Raw genomic sequence first — 22992 nt, forward strand, 5'->3', positions numbered from 1 at the left:
GAATTGTTGCGAAGCTTTTTTTATGCACATACACAAGCTAAGGATGGACGAAAAACTGGGTCGTATTGGCAACACTGACATCTGTGTGAAAAGCTTGCAATTTTCGATTACGTTTGGTTCCCCCGAAGCACTTCCCCAAGTGCTATAACTTTTAACCCTGTTTGGAGTGGGAAAATATTTTGATGACTCTTGTCGTTGATATCCTGTCAGAAGGGATGATTTTTAATTTATTTTTTTTTATTGTTTTTCAAATTCCTTCAAAATTATTGGAAAATCTCGAAAAACATTCCTTTTGGAATAGATCTTTTTTATTTTCAAATGAAGAAAAGTATGAAAACCATCGAATTTCTGTTGTTTTTGTTTATTAGATTATTTTACACACAGTTAAGATTCACAAATTTATACATTTAGTTTTTTGATCTAAATTTAACAAAAATAAACAAAAACCAATCGCAAAAAATGCTTATTTATAACAAATTAGAACATATCGAGCAATTCTCATAAATGACGCGAATTTCATTTCACCATACCTTTACGAATTGAGTTAACAATATAATTTTTCCATTAAATTCGTATTGCAATCATCAAATTCAACGAGATTTTCGGATATATTTTTTTTCCTGGGCCAACAAATGACTGCGATTGCTTTTAATCATTTATTTCGAGAACTAAAAGTGCAACAAAATCGATGTGTTTGTAATTGTAGTGTGGTTTGAAATTGTATTTACGTCATTTATAACAGAATGCACCTTAAAACAATTGTATTATTTATCCAATTGAAATTCCTATAAATTGTATATATTTTTCCCTCATGATTCCACGCATGTGTAATATTGTTTGTAAATTTTCGATATTGTTAAAATGTTAAAAATGGATGTTCAATGTTCAATGTGAAGGAGTAGACAATTCATGGATTTTAGATTCTTGAGATTTGCATAATTTTTTTTAAACTAAATTTTCGAACGAAATGAAAAGGACCAGCCTTTCATCCTCATACCAGATGAGTTTGATAAATATTACATTTTGTGTTTTTATACATAATAAATAAATAAATAGATTTCCCTCTGTTACGTCATTGTTTGTTCACGTTTGCACTTCACTAGCTGTTTTTTTCCCGAATGGTTGGCCATTACACAGGCGGTAATGTTTGTTGGTAACGTTTTTCTTTCTTTTGGTCTCCAAAAAATGCCTGGCTATTTCATTCATATTCATCGATTGTAAATAGATGCTTGTACAATAATTCTTTTCTTCCTCTTTAAGTTTATGTATATGAATCGAAAAATTGTGCAAATAGATTTCATTATTGTAACTGTGTTTGTCATAATTCATTTTTTTGTATCCTTAAATAGTTTTATTCTATTATCTGCAATAAGTCTTTTCCTTGTCGAATTGACAACCAGGAAGAAGAAATATTTCAAGCGCAATATTGGTTTTTGAGGAGATTCAAAATGTTGTATATTCGGTGTGAGAGAAGGTTGTGTTTGTGTGCTACATGTTGATTTTTGTGAAAGAAATTCGTTTTTGATCTGCATTTTCATGTCTTTGATTTGGTTATTTTCGCTCGTTTTTCTTCTTGTTTGAGGAGTTGCTTCAGCCGGAAATATATTTTTTGCTTTCTTGAATTAACTTTGAACAATATTAACAAATATTTCAATGCGCAAACACATAGTCTATGGTGTCCCTGCGGGCACTTTGAGCTCATTTCATTTTGTGAATATGGTGTGTGTACCAATGACTGTTTGTACGCGGACTCTTCAAACGCAATACACATAATAATTAAACAAATTGTGAAGTAAAATTACATTTGAATTACAACAATATTTTATGTAGTCATTTGGTCATTGTCCATCAGTTGTTATCCACCATATCAGCTACTTTTTTCTCCTTTCTACCTGCTACTTTTCTTTTGTTAACATATTGATTTTTGAATGTATTGATTTTTTTGCTATTCTAATTTGCCGATTGCTTTTCAATACAAATAAAATTGTAGAAAAACTGAAAACAGTATGATAACGCGAAACAATCTTGCCAACGACTTTTTTTCCTCTCTTTGGAAATTGTTTGAATGAACAATTTCGATTTCATCGATTTTTTTAAAATCTATCCATTCTTCTGGTGTGTTCAACGTAAACGCAAATAATGATCGAGACGAAGAAAAATCAATGCCATAATAATATCCAGGGTTAAAATTCAAAGTATTTTTGACCATTTCTTAAATCACGATTTAATCGAATTTTGGTATTTTTTTTCCCTAACAACATAAATATCTTCAACAAAAATGTTTGACTTCTTGTGTTACTTTTATAAGATTTGCTTGAAATTGTCAACACTGTTCGATCCAGTGTTTGATGCTGCAACAAACCTCATATTAATTCATCATCATCGGGCTTAACTACAGAGCTTGTTGCCATTTTATCAATGAATAAGATACATTTTTCTCTAAGTATTTTCATATATCATTGTTTTTTTTTCTTTTTCGGGCAAGAATAATTCTCTTCCCCCTGATTTCAAGTGTCCTGATTTCTGTCACAGACTGTGCTGTAAAATAGTAGTTCGAGCATTGGCATACATTTTATTTACGATTTCTGCGAGTAAATTTTGGTTTTCCTTTATACATCAACGTAGCTTTTATATATATTATATTGAATATGATTTTTTTAGAACACTCTTGCTCTTATTTCTTCATCACGAATCTACTTATACTTTGTGTTGCTAGCTTTGGACTCAATTGATTCGGAAGAATACAAAAAGAAACAATTTAACAAAATGCACATTGATCATATATGAATGGATGTTTTAAACGGTAAATATGTATAAATTGATTCGAGAATAACGGAAAGAAACAAATAATCATCAAACGCTTGGTAATTTTATATACCTGAAATGTGACGGCTGTCTTTTGCTCTATTTAAAGCTTAGCTACGCATCACGTTTTAAATCAATTCAAACGGTACGATTAAGCTAAGTCGATCCAATAATAACATTTCGAACGTTATCATTACTATGTAATCTAATCTTTAAAATCTTCGACCACCATCAATCAAATGGTCGTTCTAAAATTATTATTTTGCAAGTATTTCTCTTTTTTTAATGAAATCAATGTTTTGATGGTATTTCTGTCTTGGTAGTCGGTTTCAATAATAAATTTTAACGATTTAAAAAAATTAGAATTGAATCGATTATTTCACATGATTTTTTCACAGTTGAAATGTTTTGCCGTTGAATTCGGCGTCGCCATAAATTGCATTCTCGTCATCATCATCATCATCAGCAGCGTTATTTGAGATTTGTTTGATTTTGCAATTCTTAAGTTCCAATGTGACTAGATTTGGTTGATTTTCTAATGCTAATACGATGTATTTGCCCAATGGCAAAATTTCACATGTGGTTATCTTCTTCGGAGGCGTGTGAACGGCGATTGATTTACCTATTTAAAAAAAGGAGATTTAGAATCAAACATTAGTATTCAATGTCAATCGCTTCAAATAATTATTGAAAGATGAACAAATTCGACTCTTACCTGTACTCAATTCCCATAATCGAACTGATCGATCACGTCCATTTTTATCGGCTGACAATAAAATTGTGCCCGTCGGATCTAGCTTCAAAAGAGTAACTGGAGCGGTATGCCCAACAAGTACGAATTTGCAATTGCCTGTGACCAAATCCCAGATCAAAATGCGTGCATCCTCTAGGCCAGCGATGACACAGGCATTCGTTTGTGAAATTGATAGTGACTCAGTATTGCAAGACGGTTTCCACTTTTTGAACAACGTTCCACTTTGTAGATCATAAACAACAATGAAATTCGGGGATGGTTCATTTAATTCTTTTGTAACAACGCAAACATATGAGCCTTCGTGAGTTATTGCGCTGAGTGATGTAATGAAATCATGGTGTGGAATTCGAAGATCGTACAACAATTTTCGCTGCGACAAATGCCAAACCAGTAAGGGGAATGGCTTCTGCGTTTCATCGCCACAAACGAGAATTCTGGAAAGCAAATTGAGATTACAATATAATACATGTGTTCATATTATTAAAGGGGTTAAATATGTATGTAAATAGTCAATCTTCTACACGAACCTTCCATCGCCCGAAACGAGTAACGAATTCAAAAATCGATCTTCGCCTGCTTTGAATGTCGTGATACAGTCGCCCGATTCTAAATTCATCAAATTCACATACATTCGGTTACGTGACAAACACACCAAATGTTGTGCATCGTTACAATATGCAAAGTACGGCATTTTCTGGTTCATGACCCCCTTGAGAGTGACCTGGAAGGAAATTCATAATGAATTTGAATTAAAAATGGAATGATGCCAATAAAATAGAGCCAAATACCCGAAGTTCGCCCTTGTTTAAATCAATAATTTTGATTTCACGTTGACACAAAACGGCGGCTCCATAATTGTCGACTGGACACAGTACAGTTGGCTGGGGGATTCCCTTTAAAATTCGTACTTGCTCCGACCTGTGTTCGATCGAATAAACAATTTCAATAAATTAATTCTGTTTGTTGTTCGGGAGAGAATGACAATGTTATATCAACCGAAATTTCCACCAACCTTGGCACATTCCACACGCGAATTTCTTCGCGTTGTGTATTCAACGATGCAACGAAGTATCCGTTTCCGCCTAAATTGCATATCAAATCGTATCCATTGGTCGGGTCATCGGATGTTGCCTTGGCTGCGTTATTTAGAATATCCAAAAATGAGATTGAGTCAAAGATGGAGTCAAAGTCGTGAATCCACTTCTTGCAGATGGGATCGGCTTCGATGGCGCTGTCGCTTTTTGCGCAAGTCAATAAATAGTGCTTGAATAATGGATAAAATTGGTCAGCATCGTAGTTAACAGGTTGAATAAATGTCTCTAGAAAACGTTGCAGAATATCTAAATGCTTGAGTTTTGTACGAGATGAAAGTTCGATCAAGTAAATGTCGTTTAGAATGCATTGAACACATTTGGTGGCTTTTATTTTGGTCTGAATCCAGTTTAGATCGGTGAGATAGAGCGATTGTGGATACGATGGGACATCAACGATATATGCATGATAAGGCAATTCATTGAATTTCCGCTGATTAAACCATTGATATTTTTCTTTTGCATCCACATATTCATTCGGCTGCGACTTGTAGAACTGATGCAGTATATTGTGGGCATTTTGAATGTCATTGCGGTAGCGTGTGCATGCGACATTCTTCAATTTGTTATCCATGAAGCGAACACGATTGATTTGTAGTAGAATCGGACCACGGCTCATAATCCAGCTGATACAGATAAATGTCTATAGTTAATACCCATTTAAAAAAAAAGAAAATATATCAGCAATTTACCTGATACTAGTCCATAATTTATCCACATTGGTGGCATCAACGAGTTTCGACTGCTTCAAAAGTTCAATGATCTCGGTTTCGTGCAAACCTTCACGGGATGCAATCAACAGTGACACCAAATATTTTATTATTGCTTCGCCGAACTTAGTTTCCAACGTTTGAAACATTTTATTTGAGGTGGCTATCAATGAAGTGTCATTCAAATTGAATTCACCCAACCAAGCAAACCACCAGAATAGCTGCAAAATGGAACATTGAAATGGTTTAGTTAGTGGATTGAAAATTATATTTAAAAGCAATTTGTTAGTTCATGAGTTTGAACTTACTTTGGCTTGGAGTGGGATTCTCTCGTCGCATTGCTTCCATGATTCCGGCAACTGTATCTGTGGATTCACAGAGAAGAAATCTCCACCGCCATAGCTGAGCACTTCACTCCATTTATGGTCTGAGAATTGGTTCAAATGTACGAAGTTGGCTTTTGAAATGCGATCTTTGAGGTGCCACAAAATAACATCGCTACTCTCGCATTTGTCGACGCTATCCACTTTGGCGCTGGTCGTTGCTGTCGTAATGATTACTTTCACTTTGTCATTTAGTTTGGTTGGCAACCAGCTCAAATCATCTAATTCGAATGCTTCATCCAACGAGTCAATCAAGATAACCACGTGAAAATTGCTTGCATCAATGCACTCTTTCAGTGTTACAGCATAGCTTTCAAGAGTCTGCGAATTGAAATGAAAGTTTAAGATCGACAAAATAACGAGCAAAATGCTGTTAAAACTCACATGTGGTCCATTATACGGTTGAACATTGGTATAGTAGTAAATCTGTTCGGTGACAGATCCGACAAGTGACTTAACACTCGACGATATTGCTGTCAACCGAGTATAACGAAGAATGAAACAGCATTCTGGCAACCATGTATGGATAAAGTGCTCAACTTTCGCCGAAAGTACACTTTTGCCACAGCCAACCGGTCCGAATATGATAAGTGGTTCCGAAGAAGGTGCTGTGATGTATCTGTACAGATGAAAAATTGATTTAATTTCCAATTCAAACAGGTCTTTCGAATATTTTCTATACTCACTGCTTAATTTTATCCATAATTTCGAAATTGGCGCAGTTTTGGCTAAGATATTGCGAATGTTGTTTGACGGCTTCAATTTCAGCCAGAAGATTTCGATCGACGCCGTATGTACAAAATGGAATTTGAAATTTGGCGAAGTGGTCGCTGATTATATTATCGATATTGGCAACAATTAATGACTTCAATGAAGCAGCCAATTGATCATTGGACACCTGCACTGTTGGTGGTATTCGGATTAAATTCTTCTCATTTAATTGATTCTGAAAGTGGAATCCAAAGCAAACAAAAATTCATTTAATTATTTTCATTTTTTTCGGTTTCAAATCAACATACCTTTAATTCTAATTGAATATTGTTAAGTCGACGATTCATTTCAACAGCAATTGATGATTCGTTCGATGTTTCGTCGAGATTCTTATTTGGCAATGCTCCTGTATGAACCCAAATGCATCGTTTCGACAGCTCTTGATTAATGAACACCATATTATTGATTTCCTGTTCGATGACGGTGGTCAAGTACGAGTCGCGCAGCTCTTTGGAGAAAATGTCGGTGATTGTTTTATACAGATTTTGCAATTCATTGACCGCATCAGCGTTGGCAGTGACGTTTTGAGTTTTCAGACGATAGCACATTGGTTCGGCTTTTTCATCGAGAATGTACCATGCTTCGAGTAGTTGGCGCTCGTCTGATCCTTCTGCAGTAGTACTTATTGCTCCGGCAAAATCCTGACTTTCGATGGTTAACGGCAACAATGGACTGCCTAATGACGTTCCCAAGAAAAGTACTGGAACAATGTATGCCGTATTCGAGTGTCCTTCAACGGGAAAATACATAAATTAATTAATTTATCTTCTACGCCAAAATAACATTATCTGCGTAATAATTTACTTGATATTTCCGATAAACATTCTGCAGCCAACTGATGACCACCTCTGGCTTCGATCGGTTCATTCACCCAACATTCTGGATCCAAAAAGTTTTCCGATTCTTCGTGCAAGTCACACAATTGCAAATCGAATCCACGCGAAGCACAATACCGTTGAAGTTCGGCGTACAGACCTTTCAACACGCTTTTCTCGCCTTTGTGCTCATTTGCAGCCAAAATGTAGAGAACAATTTTGCAATCATTCTCCGTTCGACGGCTGCTCAATGATGGTTTACCGTAAATAGATGTTAAATTGCCTGGCAGATTTTGGATTTTCGACTCAGCGGGGAGTTCACATGGTGCATCGGTTGCTAATGGGGAACCGGAGGTTGAGTCTATAAATAAAAATAAAACACTCGATAATGTCACCTAAATACACACAACAACTGACCGCACTATTTCAATTACCATGCGTTGATAGAGTGCTTTGAAGAGCTTTTACTGTTGGTTTGGTAACGTCACTGGTGACATTTCCATTGTTTGCACTTTGAGCATTTGATGGTGCGTTAAAGTTTGATATATCTGATGTCGGCTCCGGATCGACCAACGGCGCTTCTTTCAAGTAGTGTTTTTCTTTATTTTTGTCTTTGTTCTTGGTTTTGCTTTTACTTGTCAATTGGTAAGTAGGTGAACTGTGAATCAAATTAGAATTTTCATTTAATATTTGCAAGGAAAAAATTCTTTCGAAATATTTTGAATCAATAAATAAAGGTCAAAGTTGACACACTCACTCTTCGGACTTTTGAGAAAGGTTGTCTTTATCCTTTTTGTTTTGACCGGAACTGCAGTAGTTGCCCATTTTATTTTATTGAATATCAAATGCGTCGGAAGCTGTGGAATCACTTCAAAAAAAAAACTACAATCGGTTTGTGTAAGACTTTCTTTGCAGTTTGATCGTAGCCACAAACTTTCCCGGTGAGAATGTACGATTTTCCACTATGATGCACTTCCAAGTATTTCACCGACCGGCTGTCGATCGAATTTTGTTCCGCTCATACATTTGTTGGTCAGGAGTGTGGTCAGAGGCATATGTTATTTGCAAGTGAACGTCAATGTCGGCAGTTTGCTATGTGTCTCTTTCACTGTTTGCGCCTCATTAAAATGTCTCTCTTATGCAAAAGTATGTATGGAATCTCCCTGAAAATACACAAGTCAACATGGTTTAATTAATACTGAAACCAATGTAATTCGATCGATATTTCCATTTCCTGCTAAGAAAAAAAAAGCGAAATAACTCTTAAACACTTGGCCACAATTTAAAGGTCAAACGACGACTGACATAGAGAGAGGGAGAATGCCATCGTGTATTTTATTTTTCGTTCGCAGGCATTTCATTTCGACGTGTAACTAAAAACAGTGTGTTTGTTTTTAAGCTGTCAATCGTGAGAAAGAGCCAATACAAGCAACATTTTCACACGATTGTATCGATGGAATTACGCATATGTTCTTGCGAATAAAATATCAAACTTTCATTGCGTTGCGTAAAAACGTGTGTATTATTTCGATTCTGCTGATATTGTACAAGTCAAACGCGGATCGACAAAAAAAACGTGTTAAATGCGTTTCATTCCATGAGCGAGACAAGAACAAATACAATAAATTAATGGTATTAAAAGGTGTTTAAACGACCGTGTTAAGCAATTTTTCGCGCGCATAAACATGTCGTGACGTCGCTCTAATTACATACTTGGCAGCGAGAAAAACAATCTATGCATGTTACTGTTTGAGTCATGAATTTGAATTCAATGAATTGGGCTCTCGTTATTATGAATACATTCGACTTTCCAAAATCGAAATGCAATTCGATTTCATTTGAACCCTATGTATCGAAGTGAATTTACTTCGGTCGAATGACTTTAAAATGCATTTCATACGTAAACGCAAATTTCAACTTGCAACTTAAATTGTACCATCGCATTGTCGCTGTTAACGTTCCAATTTTACGAATGAAGGTGTCGCAAAGACAAAAAAAACAACAAATTGCCATATTTAACGCACATGATATTTAGCATATTAATGGCGTTGTATAATTCACTTTTATTTGAAATTCTTTTTCGCATTTTTCTACTCTACGTTGGTGTGCATAATTTTCATTCGCTTTTGTTTTGCTCGTCATTCACATATTCTCCCATTTTTTTTTCTCTCGCTCACTGTTTTTTTCTCTGCATTTACGTTGAAATATGGGAATTTTGAATAATTTTCGTTCTCAACCACGTAACAACAATACGTTTTATTCAAAAATCTAACCAATTTTTGCAGAAACTGAACCCTCGCTGTCTTTATCGTTCAAAATGAATGTTTATCAAACCAATTTTGATATGCGTTCTCTTTGATTGAGAGAAAGATGACGACAAAAAAAATCTCGGTATTTTCACTAAGAAAAATAAATTGCTTTTCCGAACTCTTTCCACTCGGTTCGCTGTGTGTTTTTTATTGCTCCAATATTTTCCGATGTATTTTTAGAGAAATATTCGTTCTCACGCTTTTTCCTCTTGGGCTACAACTCAACATAGACTCTGTGTATATTCTAAATTTAGCGCCGTTCTATAACACTCACTCAATATTATTTTATCCATTTTTTTCTGTTTGTCTTTCTCTTTTCGCTGAAGCGTTTTCTGTTATGTATATACATATACACGCGTGCTGCTCATCTACATAGCACACATACTTTATATGCGCTCACGTATACAAACTAGGGTGACTCGAACTATACAAAGACCATTCTAACAAGCCGACGGGTGCTAGCAACGTTTCTCATGTAACTTTTTCGTCTTTTTCCAACACAGATAAATGAGTGAGACTATAACCTCACTTATGACATTTTAGAAAATTAGTGATTCAAGCGATAACTTCAATTTGGGCTGCACAAAACAATATGTAAACAATATTGTTGATTTGATAAAAACAAATCGATAAAACATATCACATTTTCATGCAGAATATTTTTGGATTATGCAAACACTTTTTAATTTTTACATTTTCATCGAACTTGGGCTATTTTTCTAAATTGCATGTAACGGTGGCTGCAATCGCTGTACTAATTTCACTTAATTTGCACTTGTTTTGGAATCAATAATGTAGCAGAATGTTGATGCACCCTAACACACACCGTTTAAAACACTCTTTTCTTTTGAAATGATGTCTGTTTTGTGCTGTATCGATCGCGAAAGTTGAAAACGAAAGCGAAACTAAAGAAAGGTCAAGAGAAGATAAAAAATGCTCAACTATTGTCTGTGCAGTGAAAAAATATTAAGGTAAAAAAGCGAAAATGCAGGCAATCAGAGCCGAATGATGTAGTACGTGAGCGATAAAAAAAATGTATATATAAATTTACACCGACCCCGTATCGTTGGAGTTTTATCATTGAACTAAAAGTTATTTTCAAATAAGAAGAATACGCGGCCAACACGCTGTAGTGCTGTTGTATACATAAATATCAGAGAATCGTTTCGTTTGCTCTTTCCACACATCACATTAGAGCAGTGTTCACGAATTGAGTGTGTCTTTTTCATTCAGGCCACATTAAACACTGATGCTATGAGTGATATGTGTGGCTGTACACATTATGTGTGCACATGTATAGGTCCATTTAAACAGCTATACTTTGCGCTATATCGTATATCGCAAACTGCTGGTGTGCGAAAGATAGATAGACATACGAATGAAAACACTATTACTATCGCCACCGCTGCTGCTGCTGCTGCTGCATAAAAACAAAAATGCTTTCTGTGTTTTTGTTGTGCCTGTGTGCTCTGCTCCAAAGTAGTGTTCTAATACGATACGTTGTCAACGATGTATTGAGGCTTGATGGTGTTATAATTGTCGTTGTTGTCGTCACTGTTGTTCGCTTTAAAGTTCACGAAATACATTTGGCCGTATGAACAGAAGAAGAAGAGAAAAAAAACGAACGTTTGATATGGAACTTGTACACATTTGTGTATCGTAAGCGAGAATGAATAAATTTTTTTTACACATATCGCGTTGATGAACTGTGCTCAGCGTGAACTGTTCGACAAAGGTTATATGTCGTATTGAGCCACTTATAACGATCAATGCTGACTATGCTATTGCATATGCTCATTATCGCAGCATTGTCGTACACACACACTAATTGCAATGACAGAGTGGAAAAATAAAAATGAGTTTGCTATCCGAAAAATAACTATAATGCCCAACTCGACGGTAAAAATGAGGAAAAGCAATTATATTCTTAGACGCGAACAACATGAAAACAAAAGTTGACAATGCGTCATTGTTCAAATAGGACGCATATTGATGTTGAGGATAGTCTAAAAATTCAATTGAACACACATAGACCCGAGTCTCCTTGATAATAACGAGTGCACTGATGACGACAATATTGGTCCATTTTATCAGCATGTCATTGTACTTCTCCTTCGCATTCACATTGCCCTTTTTTCATTCGGTTAACAGACGACATAAAAAACTTTTTGATTTTCAACTTTTTTCTCTCCAAATTAGTGTTATTTTTTCACGTTAAACGAAACATACAAATAAAAAAAAGCACTGTTCACAATTTAATTTTGGTCAATTAAAACTTACTTTTCGAGAGAAAGAAAAAACAACTTTCGAGTGAAAGCGACGATGTTCTTTTCCACTGACTTTTCCAATGCCAATTTGAAAGTGATTGCAATTGCTTCACTAGTTTGTGTTTGTTTGAATTTGTAACTGGCTTTTTTTCTATCAAGTTTTCCAATGATTGTTGTTTTTTCGCTTTCAAATGATTCTAGTTCTATCGCAAGATGAGAATGGTTGACATCGATTCGAAGTGATGGAAATAATTTCACAAAATGCACAGTGTGGCCGATAGCGAAAGAGTGTGTTTCCAGTTTGTCGAAATGATTAATCGATGTGAACACATTTTCCAGGGAGGAAAAATTGCCGTTCTACGCATGTTCCAAACACACACACACACACACACACACAAGGTCCACCTTGTGCAGGGCCGCATATGAAATGCCACACTAACTGTGTGTGACATTATAACATTACCTGTTTTGACTGGGATTTGGAGTTTTATTCAAAACTTTATCACTCACCAATTGAATCTTTTGTTCTTCAATGTCAGTTCAAAGTAAAAAACGAACGAGTTGGATGCCGTCACCGCGATTATTTTTTCTACTTTGACAGTACAGAGAAATCTTTCGAAACAAAATCACACTTCAATCAAAATATAACTTCTCCATCGATGCGTCTCGTGTTTATTTTTCGATATGAAGACGATGATGATGACGACGAATAATTTTGGAGGCGACACATTAAGTTTCAAGTGTATAAACAAACTCCTCTTGACAGTAAATAAACAATGTTGCTCGCGTTAGTTACTGTTTTGGTGGACTAATGACTGTCGGTTGCGCCAATCAACGGTTCGAATTTCCATTGGTGTCTATCAGCACATCGAAATCGTATTAATGAATATTTATTTTTGTTCAAGAATATGTGTCTGTTATGATTCGGAAAGGATGTTTTGGTTTTGGCCAACTTATTTTTAGACATTATTTATCCAATTCAAGCTATGCATAAACAATTTTTTTGCATTAGCAATCGATCGACATAAACGAGCTTCAGCCGCGGAATTTCATCAAAACAAACAGATAATAAGCAACCAGTCAGTCAGTCATTTGTGATTTTCTTTTTCTTTTTTTTATTGGTTCAATCGAATTTCAGATTTACACATAGAAACTATGCTAAATTTGAAAGGTTACAACTCGACCTTATTATTGAATCAATGCAATTTGTGTATTAAATTTGGTAGATAGGATTTGAAGTCAATGTAAAGGTTTCGTACGACTCAATATAAATGCAGGATTATTAATGGTATTTGCGACGATTTATTATTTTGTCGTGAGTGTATAGAGTATATACCTTATTCTAATGTGTTGAAACGGAAAGAAAAAACAATACTAAAGACAAAATCTCTTACAGTAAAATTGCTTGCGATTATGATTGTACTTTACGAAGTATCATTTACAAGGCTTTCACTGAAAGTTGCTTCATTTTTGGTTGGTTGCGCTTTTGTTGGCGCTTCTGTTCTTTCTTCTCCCAACGGCGTTGCTTCTCTGGATCCTCTTCGGCCATCACTCGTTCCTTTTCCAATTTACGTTTTTCTTCACGACGCTGTGCGGCGGCTTCGGCTCTAGCAGCGTGAGTGCTCTTCATGAACTCTTCTTCGACTCGTGCACGGTTTTTGTCAGCTTTCTGTTGGCCTTCCTTTGATAAACGGTATCGCTTAATTTTTTCGAGCAAGTAGAATACGAGAACCATCAACGGTTTGGCCGATTCCATATCGTTTGCCTTGGGCAAATTGAATCCAAGCAAGAGTTGACTCTTCACATCGGGCATTTTCAGTTGTTGGCTTGTGTCCTCTTGCGAAATGGCACCGTTGTACTGATCCGAAACATAAATATAATCAATTAAGTGGCTGTATTTGGACAGCATGGCTGAAACACGTGAATCGAGAATAGCGCTTGACGCTTCTGGTATTTCCGAGAGCACCGCGAATCCGCTTGGCACATTGTACTTAGATTCAGGATTATTGACTAGAATACAGAATTTACTCTGCAGATTGGAAGAGACCAACAAAAATCAGAGAATTAGCTACATAGTCGCATTTGGAATATGACTCAATCAAATACTCACCAAATCATACATTTCCTTAAAGAATTTCGAAGCTGTACGTTTCGATGCGACGCAGAACACAAACGGATCCATAATTTCAGGTGAGAGTTCAATTTTGATATGCAATTGGTCTTGTGATGGTTTCATCAAATCGGAAACGATGGCCACCAAATCCTGGCGTCTGATCAATTTCAATTCGACCAACATGCCTTCGCAGCATGTGCGACCGCTGCACCAAAGAGTATACACACTTTCGCTTTCTTTAATGAAACCGTCTGGGCCTTCGCGTTCTTTTTGCGTGTCATCGCCGATCACAGCAAAATTGTCTTCGAGCAATTGCCGATGAGTCTGTAGCCAGAGACTGGCAATTTTCGAATTTTTATTTCGACCGACGAAATAGTTTGCAAAGTAGGCTAACAATCCAGCAATTGCAATCATTTCCATCCAATATGATTTCCAGTGGGCTCTGTACCAAAATGAGAGAGCATAAAATGTTGAATTAGAAATTGATTTTCCATGATATGGCCCGCTACCAAATATTGAATAGAAATACTCACCCAAAGTGCAATGGCACCTTGGCCACGGTGAGTTTTGGCTCGCCAGTTTTCTGGTCGAAAACTGGTGGTGTTGAAGAGTCTTTGTTGAATCCCTCGAATTCTTCTTCATCCTCAAAATGATCAAATTCACTATCTTCATCTTCTACAACTCCATCATCTTCGGCGTCTTCACCTGCAAAGCCGTTGCCACCAAGTGCAGCTCCTTCTGATTTATCTACGCCACTGCCTTTTCTATCTGCTTCATTTCGATCGGCCGCAACCTTTACGAAGTCATCATCTGTATCAAAATCCTCAAACTCAGCAAAATCGTTGTCGTAGTCTTCTTTATCACAGTTTAATGATCCAGTCAGTAGAAAAATTACAAACAACGATCCAATCGAAATGAGCTTCATGATTGGAGTGGTTTGACGATTTGGACAATGATCTGTAAATATGGAAAAAATCGAGAAAAAAAATTATTCAAAGTAGAACACACACGTAATCCATTTACACTGACAAATGTACAACGGCCACGTCCGAACAAATCAATTGTCTATCGATTTTCGTCGTGTCGGTTTTGTGTCCTTCGATTCGGATACTTTAATTAGATCAGGTGAATTCTCAATAAATTTTCCCACCGTATATTTACACTATCCTACAGACACTTACATTTTTAGTTTTTCACAATTTTTTTCTTTTGATCGATTCGGCAATAATTTACAATTTCTGTGTTTTATTTTTTTTCAATTATTAGTTACAATGATTTTTACTCATATTAAGTAAAGTTTCTAAATGTAATTCGTCCGACGAATGCCGAAAAATGATGTTAATGACGAAAAATTTGAGGATCGAATGTCGATTTGTACGTGATGAATTGTGAAATGACATCCAGCCGACGTCAAATACGTGGAGACAATGATAAACCATTCTACACCATTACGTCTGACATTTCAGTGTATGTTCGGCAACTAACAGTGTACGCTGTGAGACATGTGCAGTTGAACCAAAAACGTTTTATGAAAACGAATTTTTCTCGTAGTTTTAAAAAAAAAATTGACAGATTTTTCGAAATATTGATACATCAGTAGCAAATTGTATATTGTCATTGAAAATATCAGTCAAATTATGTCATTTTTTCTATTCTAAGAATTGAAGTTTTGTCAATAGGGAACCCGAACGCATGAAGGGGAACGAAACTATCAGCTGTTTTGTCTACATCGCGTAATATTTCCACTGTCAGTATCTTTTCTCTTTCCCTCCTCAGCAAAAGACATTTGTACAATTCGTTAATTGAGGTAAAAAAAGCGATTGTGAAATTTACATTTAGGTATCAAGGAAGTTGCGGTTCAGACAAGCGTTCAGTTCAGTGTTGAAAGTCAATTTCACGAGGCAGACATTCGTGTGTACGACAGAATTGTTTTCTGTCTCTTTGTGTATCGATAGCAAAGTAAATTGTCGTATAGTTAGTTGTTAAATCTAATAAGTTTTTAGTTGCTTTCGTTACAAAGACGTGGCTTCGGGTGATACTTTATCGATTTCTAGTTAATATCAGATTTATCAGTCATCATTCATGAACAAGTGATTAGGGTGAATGGGCCATGAACTTATCACACCACATGCAGTAAAGTGTTAGTTGTTTGACAGTGAACAAAATAAGACAAAAAAATCATCATACGAATAGTAATTTATTCGGGAATTTAAAAACGAAAATCAGACTTGATTAGAATTATTACAACCAAAATTTCGGCGTATAAGCCCATAATTACAAAAAGCAAGTCATGCCTGATACTAAAGTGTTGTCATCCAACAACGTTGATGAGGCTAGTTCAACAGCAAATGGGGAAATTCATCAAAGTAAGTTGAAAAATCGAATAAATTTGAGCTAGCAATCACGCAATTTGCATAAAGAAAATGGTATAACAGGATTGAAATCGTGAACACAAATAGCCAATTATTGTCGGCAACGCATTCTATGCGCAGAATATCGTGCACTTTTTTATTGTTGTTGTTTGCCACAACTTCTATAATTATTTCGAAAAAAAACAGGGTCAACTAATGCAGATATACAAATAATGACGAAATGTGTAATGACCTGCATTTGCAAAGTTCAATTTATTCGTGTTAATTACTTTATTCGAGTCCTTTTCCCTTCGAATGTTAAATGAATCACGCCAATTTTGATCGGACTTAACGCATTTGCATTGCAAATAAAAAGAAGTCTAGTTACCTATCATCAATCGATTATATGAGCTATCTAGTGGTTGCAATCCAGTTTTTCGCATACACTTTGAAGGTCGCTTCAAAGTGCACATGTGCGAATGCACATCTGTGTGAATATCCCGCTCTATGATATCTAAATCTGAAAGTACGACTAATCGAATTTACCCGATAAAATATGACCAACGAAAAAAAAAGTGTTATAAATACAATTTTCAGCTCATTTTTCATGAAATGATTACGCATTTGTATCGTAGCTATTGAATTTTAGTAAAGATAATTCATTTGACTCATAGAGTTTGACCGTTGTTCAAACTTGTTTGGAAGCAAAACGCCGTAAAATAAGTAATTCGTGAAACATGTATTGACGTCATTGAACAAGATAACGACAAAGTTCATTTTTTCCGCGTCTAAATCGTAGATTAATCTTATACTTCATAGAAAAGTGTCGATTCATTGTGAATGGTTCATATTTTTTTTTCTACATATATGTTATATATAAACATATATGTTTACGCAAACACATGCTGCTTTTTTTCATGTGAACATTGAACACTAAACAAAAACCAAAAACGTAGGTGTCCCCAATTACGAGCTTGAATGACGAAGTTTTTTCTTCCAATTGTTCTTTAGGTGAAGTGAAGATACCAGAGCGGAAATGGGAAGAAATAACAATTAATGTACCATGGGGCCATGTAGCCGGCAAATGGTATGGAGATCGCGATAAACAGCCTTTATTAGCGTTTCACGGATGGCAAGACAATGCTGGAACATTTGATCGACTAATTCCACTGTTACCAAAGACAATTCCAGTTTTGGCCATAGATTTCCCTGGACATGGTCGATCGTCTCCATTCCCTCCCGGTGTTCAGTACCATATTTTCTGGGATTTTGTCCCACTCGTACGGCGAATTGTGAAGCACTTTGGTTGGGAAAAGGTAAAACTCTTGGGTCATTCTTTAGGCGGTGCTGTGTGTTTCATGTATGCGGCTTCATTTCCCGACGACGTTTCGCAGTATATTAGCATAGATTTGTATGGACCTTCGATTAGAAATCTGAAAAAGTACGCTGCCATGACCGGAAAATGTATTGACAAAGCGCTGGAATATGAAACGCTGCCTGAATCAAAGCTTCCATGTTATTCGTACGACGAAATGGTCTCAGTGGCTATGGATGCATACGACGGATCGATTGATCGGAAATCCGCTGAGATTTTGATGATCCGGGGAATGAACGAAGCACCAAAGAATCGTTCGAAAGACGGTTACTTCTTCTCCAGAGATCTTCGACTGAAAGTTTCCATTTTGGGTCTTTTTTCAATAGAGCAAGTATTAGCTTATGCAGAGCTTATAAAATGCCATGTGCTGAATATCAAGGCGGTGCCTGGAATGAAACATGAAAGAGAAGAGGTTTACCCCATGGTTATTGATGCCATACGAAAAAATGCAACCGTTGAATATCATGAAGTGCCTGGCACACATCACTTGCATTTGACAACACCCGAACGAATTGCTGGAATTATCAGTGCATTTTTACTGAACCCAGACGCGGTCAACGATTCTAATTCTGATTAAATCTTATCAACTAACCTGATATGACTTAATTTTGTTTTTATTTATTCGAAGGAAAGATGTATCTTACTTTTTAAAACAAATTTACAGAGGCAAAACACTTGCCAATAGCTACGATACACATCGAACACATGTAAAAGATGAAAGAATTGACTATTTATTTGAACAAAATTGAACAATTATTTAAATAAACACCAAAAAAATTGAGAAATCAATAAAAATTTATCTTGAAAATGGAAATTTGAGACTCATATATTATTCGCACAAAAGTTGTCATGTAAATTGCTGACATTTTGCACATCGAATCTTAAAATAGTCTTCTGTTGAATAAGTGGTAAAAGGAACGATATGAGAAATAGATATACGAAAAAAGTACAAATTGAAGAAAGCACGTAATAAATTTGTATGTTGTTATACACAATGAACGTATTTAGTGTTGCATTTTTGACATCTGTATCTTGGCCATTTAAAGATTTGATAATGTTTACAGTTTTGCTAATTTTTTTTTAAGTTTCAAACGTAAGTATTGTTGTTTCCGGCGAACTGTGAGCTATGAAATGAATCCGGTGATAAATTTCACCTAAAGTAGCCAATCCATTGTATACAATATATTTATTGTATGATAAGCTTATTTGACGATAACATCACGCGTTTTCTATATGAATGAAGAAAAAAATTGCGAAAAGTACCAATTTGTTTTAAACCAAGTAATTCAGAGATTCCAGTCACAGTTTTATTGCAGCCGTGACGATATGCAATGCTGTTATTATTCAAGCATAGTAGCCTCGTTCCCGTGTCGTGTTTTTAATTATAGCCACTTGAACAGTAAGTATTTCATTTGCAACACAGTCTATTTTTTGATTATTATCTTTATTTACAGTGACATGATTTCTACAGAAATGTCAATTAATCAAAACAGAAATATACAAAAATATCACGTTGTCACCTTTTTCAAAATGTAAACTATCTATCAATACATTTTGCACAACTAATCGATTTTTTTCTGGATTTGTTTGCGCCGCAATTTTTCCAATGAATCGAATGTTTTGGGAGTATTCCGTGCTAGTTGTCGTAATTGGCCGTATACATGGTGATACCATGGATAAGCTTCGAGTTCGACTTCAAATTCGTCCATTGTTTCAAACAAGACTGGATACAAACTGGATAGAATGCCATGATCGACAGTGGGGAAGAGATGATGAAGTGCATGGTGACCGAAATGGGTTAAAGCAAGGAAATGATGCTTTCTCAGATCTGAGTTATCCATTATTGTGTCCATTGAGTAGATTCCCCAGTCCAAATCCTCTCTGTAATTAAAAACAACCAAATATTATTCAACAAAGAATGTCGCTATGATCGGATTTGATGTTGAAAAGTATCGTCTGTCATAATTCAGCATTGATTTAATAAAAAAAAGAGCATTTGTTGCGAAAAACGAACCGAATTTTATCGCCATCGTGTACCAAATCAGGGTGATGGTGTCCGGCATTCAATCCGATCAGATGAAAGATAAAGCTATTAGCCAAGATAATTTGTAACCACATTTTGAAAACGGTGAATGGATTTGGGTTGCCGAAAATGAGCATCGCAAGCGGTACGGCCAAGGGCACCAAATCATTGATTTGGAATAAATTCGTTTTGGTTGTGAATGAAAAAACTATACGTTTCACGAGTTGATCGAGCATAATGAACATGTAGATGATTGGTGAATAAATCCACGAAGCAAAACGTTGTCCGAGCGTCTTCACTTGGCTTGGTATCCAACATAAAACCGGTTCGAACAGTGTAACCTCCAGATCGTGTATCGAGTTTGGATACAAATGGTGCGACATTGCATGACTGATACGCCATTCTCGGTAGTTGTAAAACGACAAGTTAAAGTAGAACATTCGGAAATTATCCCGCCGATGGAAGAAATTGTGCGCAGAAATGACCGTGTAGCACATGCAAAGGGCAGAGAGTGCCATTATGTATCTGTTGTCAAATTTGGCGCTGAGTATCGATGTTAAAAAAGTTACAGCCAACAGCACGTCAATGATAACCTGTTTGCAAATGGGTAAATTTTAGTTCAACGTTTCTTTCTAGCGAATAAAAATAGCTCATACTTTCGTCATCAATTCGGCTTGTTTAACATTCAATGTTTTCAGCTTTTTAGCAACGCGACGTCTTAGTGTCCGATAAAAACCAGTTTCTTTGAAAGTGAATTTGAAGTTTCTTGGAAGTTTGGCATCACGAACACGATAATCTTGTAACAAATGTTCGGCTTTGGCATAGTTGATGTGGTGTACCTCAAATGCTTCTGTTATGTCCGTCCCCTGGAAATGCCAGATGCAAAATCCATGAAAATAAAAACCGGAAACTAATTAACTGATTGACTCATGTAATAAATTTGGCAAACATTACTTTTGTCAGCTTGATCCAGTCGGCGCCACCGGGATGCCAATTAATAAATTCGGTCAGGTCATACAGAGTATCATGTACCCGCCACAATCCCTCAGCATTATCATCTTGTTGCCTACTTTGCATCCATCTGTAGAACGCAATTGTTAATCACTATAAACTCATTTCACAGATATCAGCATTTTCATTTTTAATAATAGCATAAAAAATAGCAAAAAACATATTCAGCAAATGACCGGTTTGACCTTGAAATACATTTTGTTATCAAATTCAATAGGAAAAAAACATTCTCTCTATTAAATTTTAATATTCTAGTTATGCACAAGTTTTGAATTACATGTTTTCAGCTATCTACAATTTAATGAGTAAATGAACAATATTGAATTGTCTTACTTGTATGCGTTCAGTTTCACCGGATTGATCTCTTGGAATGATGGATAATTATGAGCAATTTGCGAGAATCGTTTCTCTGTCGTCATTATATTGAGGTTCTGGGTTCACCTGTAATTAGATTGAAATATGCATAACTCACGTCAGAGTTTCTGAAAAACAGGCCTAAAAATAGAATTTTTATAGCAATATTTTGTTGTTATTCTGAACAATTCAATTTTTGCAAACCACCAATTAAAACTGGAAAGCTGAAATGAAAACAACAAACTGCAAGATATTTTCAAATATTTCAGAATGACTTTTTGCATTTCAACACGAGACCCCGTTCAGGTTAGTGAACAGATGTTACTCCTCCTTTTATGTATGCGAGTGAATTCACTTGAGCGTGACAGTGCTGAGTACTTTGAACTAGACCTTAAAAATGACAAAGCCTTGTTATAAGAATGAATACTAGGCGACAAAGCCTTCATAAAGAAGCTCATCGACCGTTTATATCACTTGATGCATTGTGTTCAAAATGTTTGTTGCTCTTGTTTATCACATAGTACAGCAAATTCTTTTTGAAAATGCATACTTCGCAGATAAGTGCAAAAATGCTATGTTTTCCGTCGTGCACCACTTCCTTAAACTCGACAAACAAATCATTGAGGTCGTAAAAAGCAATGAGTCACTAAAACGATAATTCTTCCATGTCGGTTCATGAACTTTTCCGTAGCCATGATTATTACACATATTCGTGCTTTCCTCATTCGTTAGGCATAACACGGCTGTCAGAACACTGTCTTAACCTTTAACTCTTCGCTAGAACACAGTCGATTGAAAATTCCATTAAATCAGCTTCTGTTATTAAAAACCAAATAATACGAATTGCAGTCGAAAGTCGAGTGTCGATTTGAATTTATACAAAATTATTCAACACCATTGAAAACAATAGCGAAACTCTTTCTTATCAGGTTAACTTTGATAATAAAACTGGAACATATTCCACCAAATGATCATTCCGAACTTACTAGTAAACATGCGTCCGATGTTGTTTTCACGAGCTGATGGGTCCGACGATGAACAAATTCGCAACACAACTGATCATACGGTCAACATGAGCGCCCACTTTTGATAGCCTCTATCGACTGTAGTCATGTTGATGCGAACGTACATCAATATCTACACTCACACTAAATGTACGTAGTAACGAACGAAGTGAAAGAAAAACGATGCGTAAACGTAGAAAAAGTATAGCATTCTGCATCGTTGATGTGTTTGTGGTTGCGGTTACGATTACCGAGCAGTCGAGACGCGAGGTAAATACAATGTTCGATGTTTAATATTCGCCGTTGAATGTTGATATTTACTGCTGACCCTTTCAATTTGCATGTATGAGTACACAAAAAGCGCATTATTTCACACTCATCGTATTTCCTCGTCGCCTTTCTACTTCATTCTCAAACGGTGATTATCATTCTGGTTTTCTAACTGTCAATTCTCAGCTGAAGTCGATAGGCCAATCATGGTAACATGTTCGCCGTTATAATCAAAAGTGTTACTGCATTTATTTGTGAATAGTTTAGGATGTTAAAGCAATAAATAGTGAATATTATGAAAACTGTATTTATTGAAAAATACAAATGTTTGTATGTGGAAATAGATTGAGCTCTGTTCATTGTTCAAATGCCTTGTTCACGTGTGCGCTCAGAATACCACTTTGGAGTCATCAAACATAAAATAAAAATATGTGCATTTAAAACAAAAAAAGAACTCCTTCGTAAAATATGATTTTGGAGCCATCTATATATTCAGCGGTAAACTAGCTGAAGCTTTAACCCAATGTTCTATAACACTGTTCGATGGATGGAGATGCCAACTTTTATTTCTACAAAAGCTTTGACA

The 22992-nt window shown here is 35.9% G+C and overlaps 4 protein-coding genes across 14 annotated transcripts; 1 reads left to right on the top strand and 3 right to left on the bottom strand.

Moving 5' to 3' along the window:
- Positions 1-345: 345 nt before the first annotated feature.
- Positions 346-12643, bottom strand: LOC129568608 (NACHT domain- and WD repeat-containing protein 1). 9 transcript variants are annotated; one of them, XM_055446709.1, is made up of 16 exons: positions 10696-10781; positions 10465-10543; positions 9913-10216; positions 8087-8492; positions 7764-7987; positions 7319-7690; positions 6763-7244; positions 6430-6689; positions 6128-6362; positions 5669-6064; positions 5343-5581; positions 4572-5276; positions 4348-4477; positions 4087-4280; positions 3521-3993; positions 346-3427 (listed from the first exon to the last, which is right to left on the bottom strand). In XM_055446709.1, exons 4-16 carry the CDS (start codon positions 8152-8154, stop codon positions 3198-3200), a joined length of 4008 nt encoding a protein of 1335 aa, XP_055302684.1. In that variant the 5' UTR covers positions 8155-8492; positions 9913-10216; positions 10465-10543; positions 10696-10781; the 3' UTR covers positions 346-3197. The 9 variants fall into 9 exon arrangements, with proteins under 9 accessions (XP_055302684.1, XP_055302687.1, XP_055302686.1 ...); XM_055446712.1 differs by lacking the exon at positions 9913-10216 and having other exon boundaries at positions 10696-10796; XM_055446711.1 differs by having other exon boundaries at positions 9603-10543.
- Positions 12644-12996: 353 nt separating this feature from the next.
- Positions 12997-14943, bottom strand: LOC129568609 (PAT complex subunit CCDC47). Its single transcript, XM_055446715.1, has 3 exons — positions 14552-14943; positions 14016-14460; positions 12997-13934 (listed from the first exon to the last, which is right to left on the bottom strand). The coding sequence occupies exons 1-3, from the start codon at positions 14941-14943 to the stop codon at positions 13344-13346; spliced, it is 1428 nt and encodes a 475-aa protein (XP_055302690.1). The 3' UTR covers positions 12997-13343.
- A 623-nt stretch (positions 14944-15566) lies between these two features.
- On the top strand, positions 15567-18747 carry LOC129568612 (probable serine hydrolase). Its single transcript, XM_055446722.1, has 2 exons — positions 15567-16384; positions 17381-18747. Exons 1-2 carry the CDS (start codon positions 16309-16311, stop codon positions 18319-18321), a joined length of 1017 nt encoding a protein of 338 aa, XP_055302697.1. The 5' UTR covers positions 15567-16308; the 3' UTR covers positions 18322-18747.
- A 422-nt stretch (positions 18748-19169) lies between these two features.
- LOC129568611 (cytochrome b5-related protein-like) lies at positions 19170-22228 on the bottom strand. 3 transcript variants are annotated; one of them, XM_055446719.1, is made up of 6 exons: positions 22119-22228; positions 21112-21219; positions 20722-20848; positions 20424-20633; positions 19759-20360; positions 19170-19625 (listed from the first exon to the last, which is right to left on the bottom strand). In XM_055446719.1, the coding sequence occupies exons 2-6, from the start codon at positions 21195-21197 to the stop codon at positions 19307-19309; spliced, it is 1344 nt and encodes a 447-aa protein (XP_055302694.1). In that variant the 5' UTR covers positions 21198-21219; positions 22119-22228; the 3' UTR covers positions 19170-19306. The 3 variants fall into 3 exon arrangements, with proteins under 3 accessions (XP_055302694.1, XP_055302696.1, XP_055302695.1); XM_055446721.1 differs by lacking the exon at positions 22119-22228 and adding an exon at positions 21897-22077; XM_055446720.1 differs by lacking the exon at positions 22119-22228 and adding an exon at positions 21337-21880.
- Positions 22229-22992: the final 764 nt, after the last annotated feature.

This window comes from Sitodiplosis mosellana, unplaced genomic scaffold, assembly GCF_009176505.1.
Source record: "Sitodiplosis mosellana isolate CC-2019 unplaced genomic scaffold, AAFC_SMos_1.0 Smas_scaffold_21, whole genome shotgun sequence".
Taxonomy (NCBI): Eukaryota; Metazoa; Arthropoda; class Insecta; order Diptera; family Cecidomyiidae; genus Sitodiplosis; species Sitodiplosis mosellana.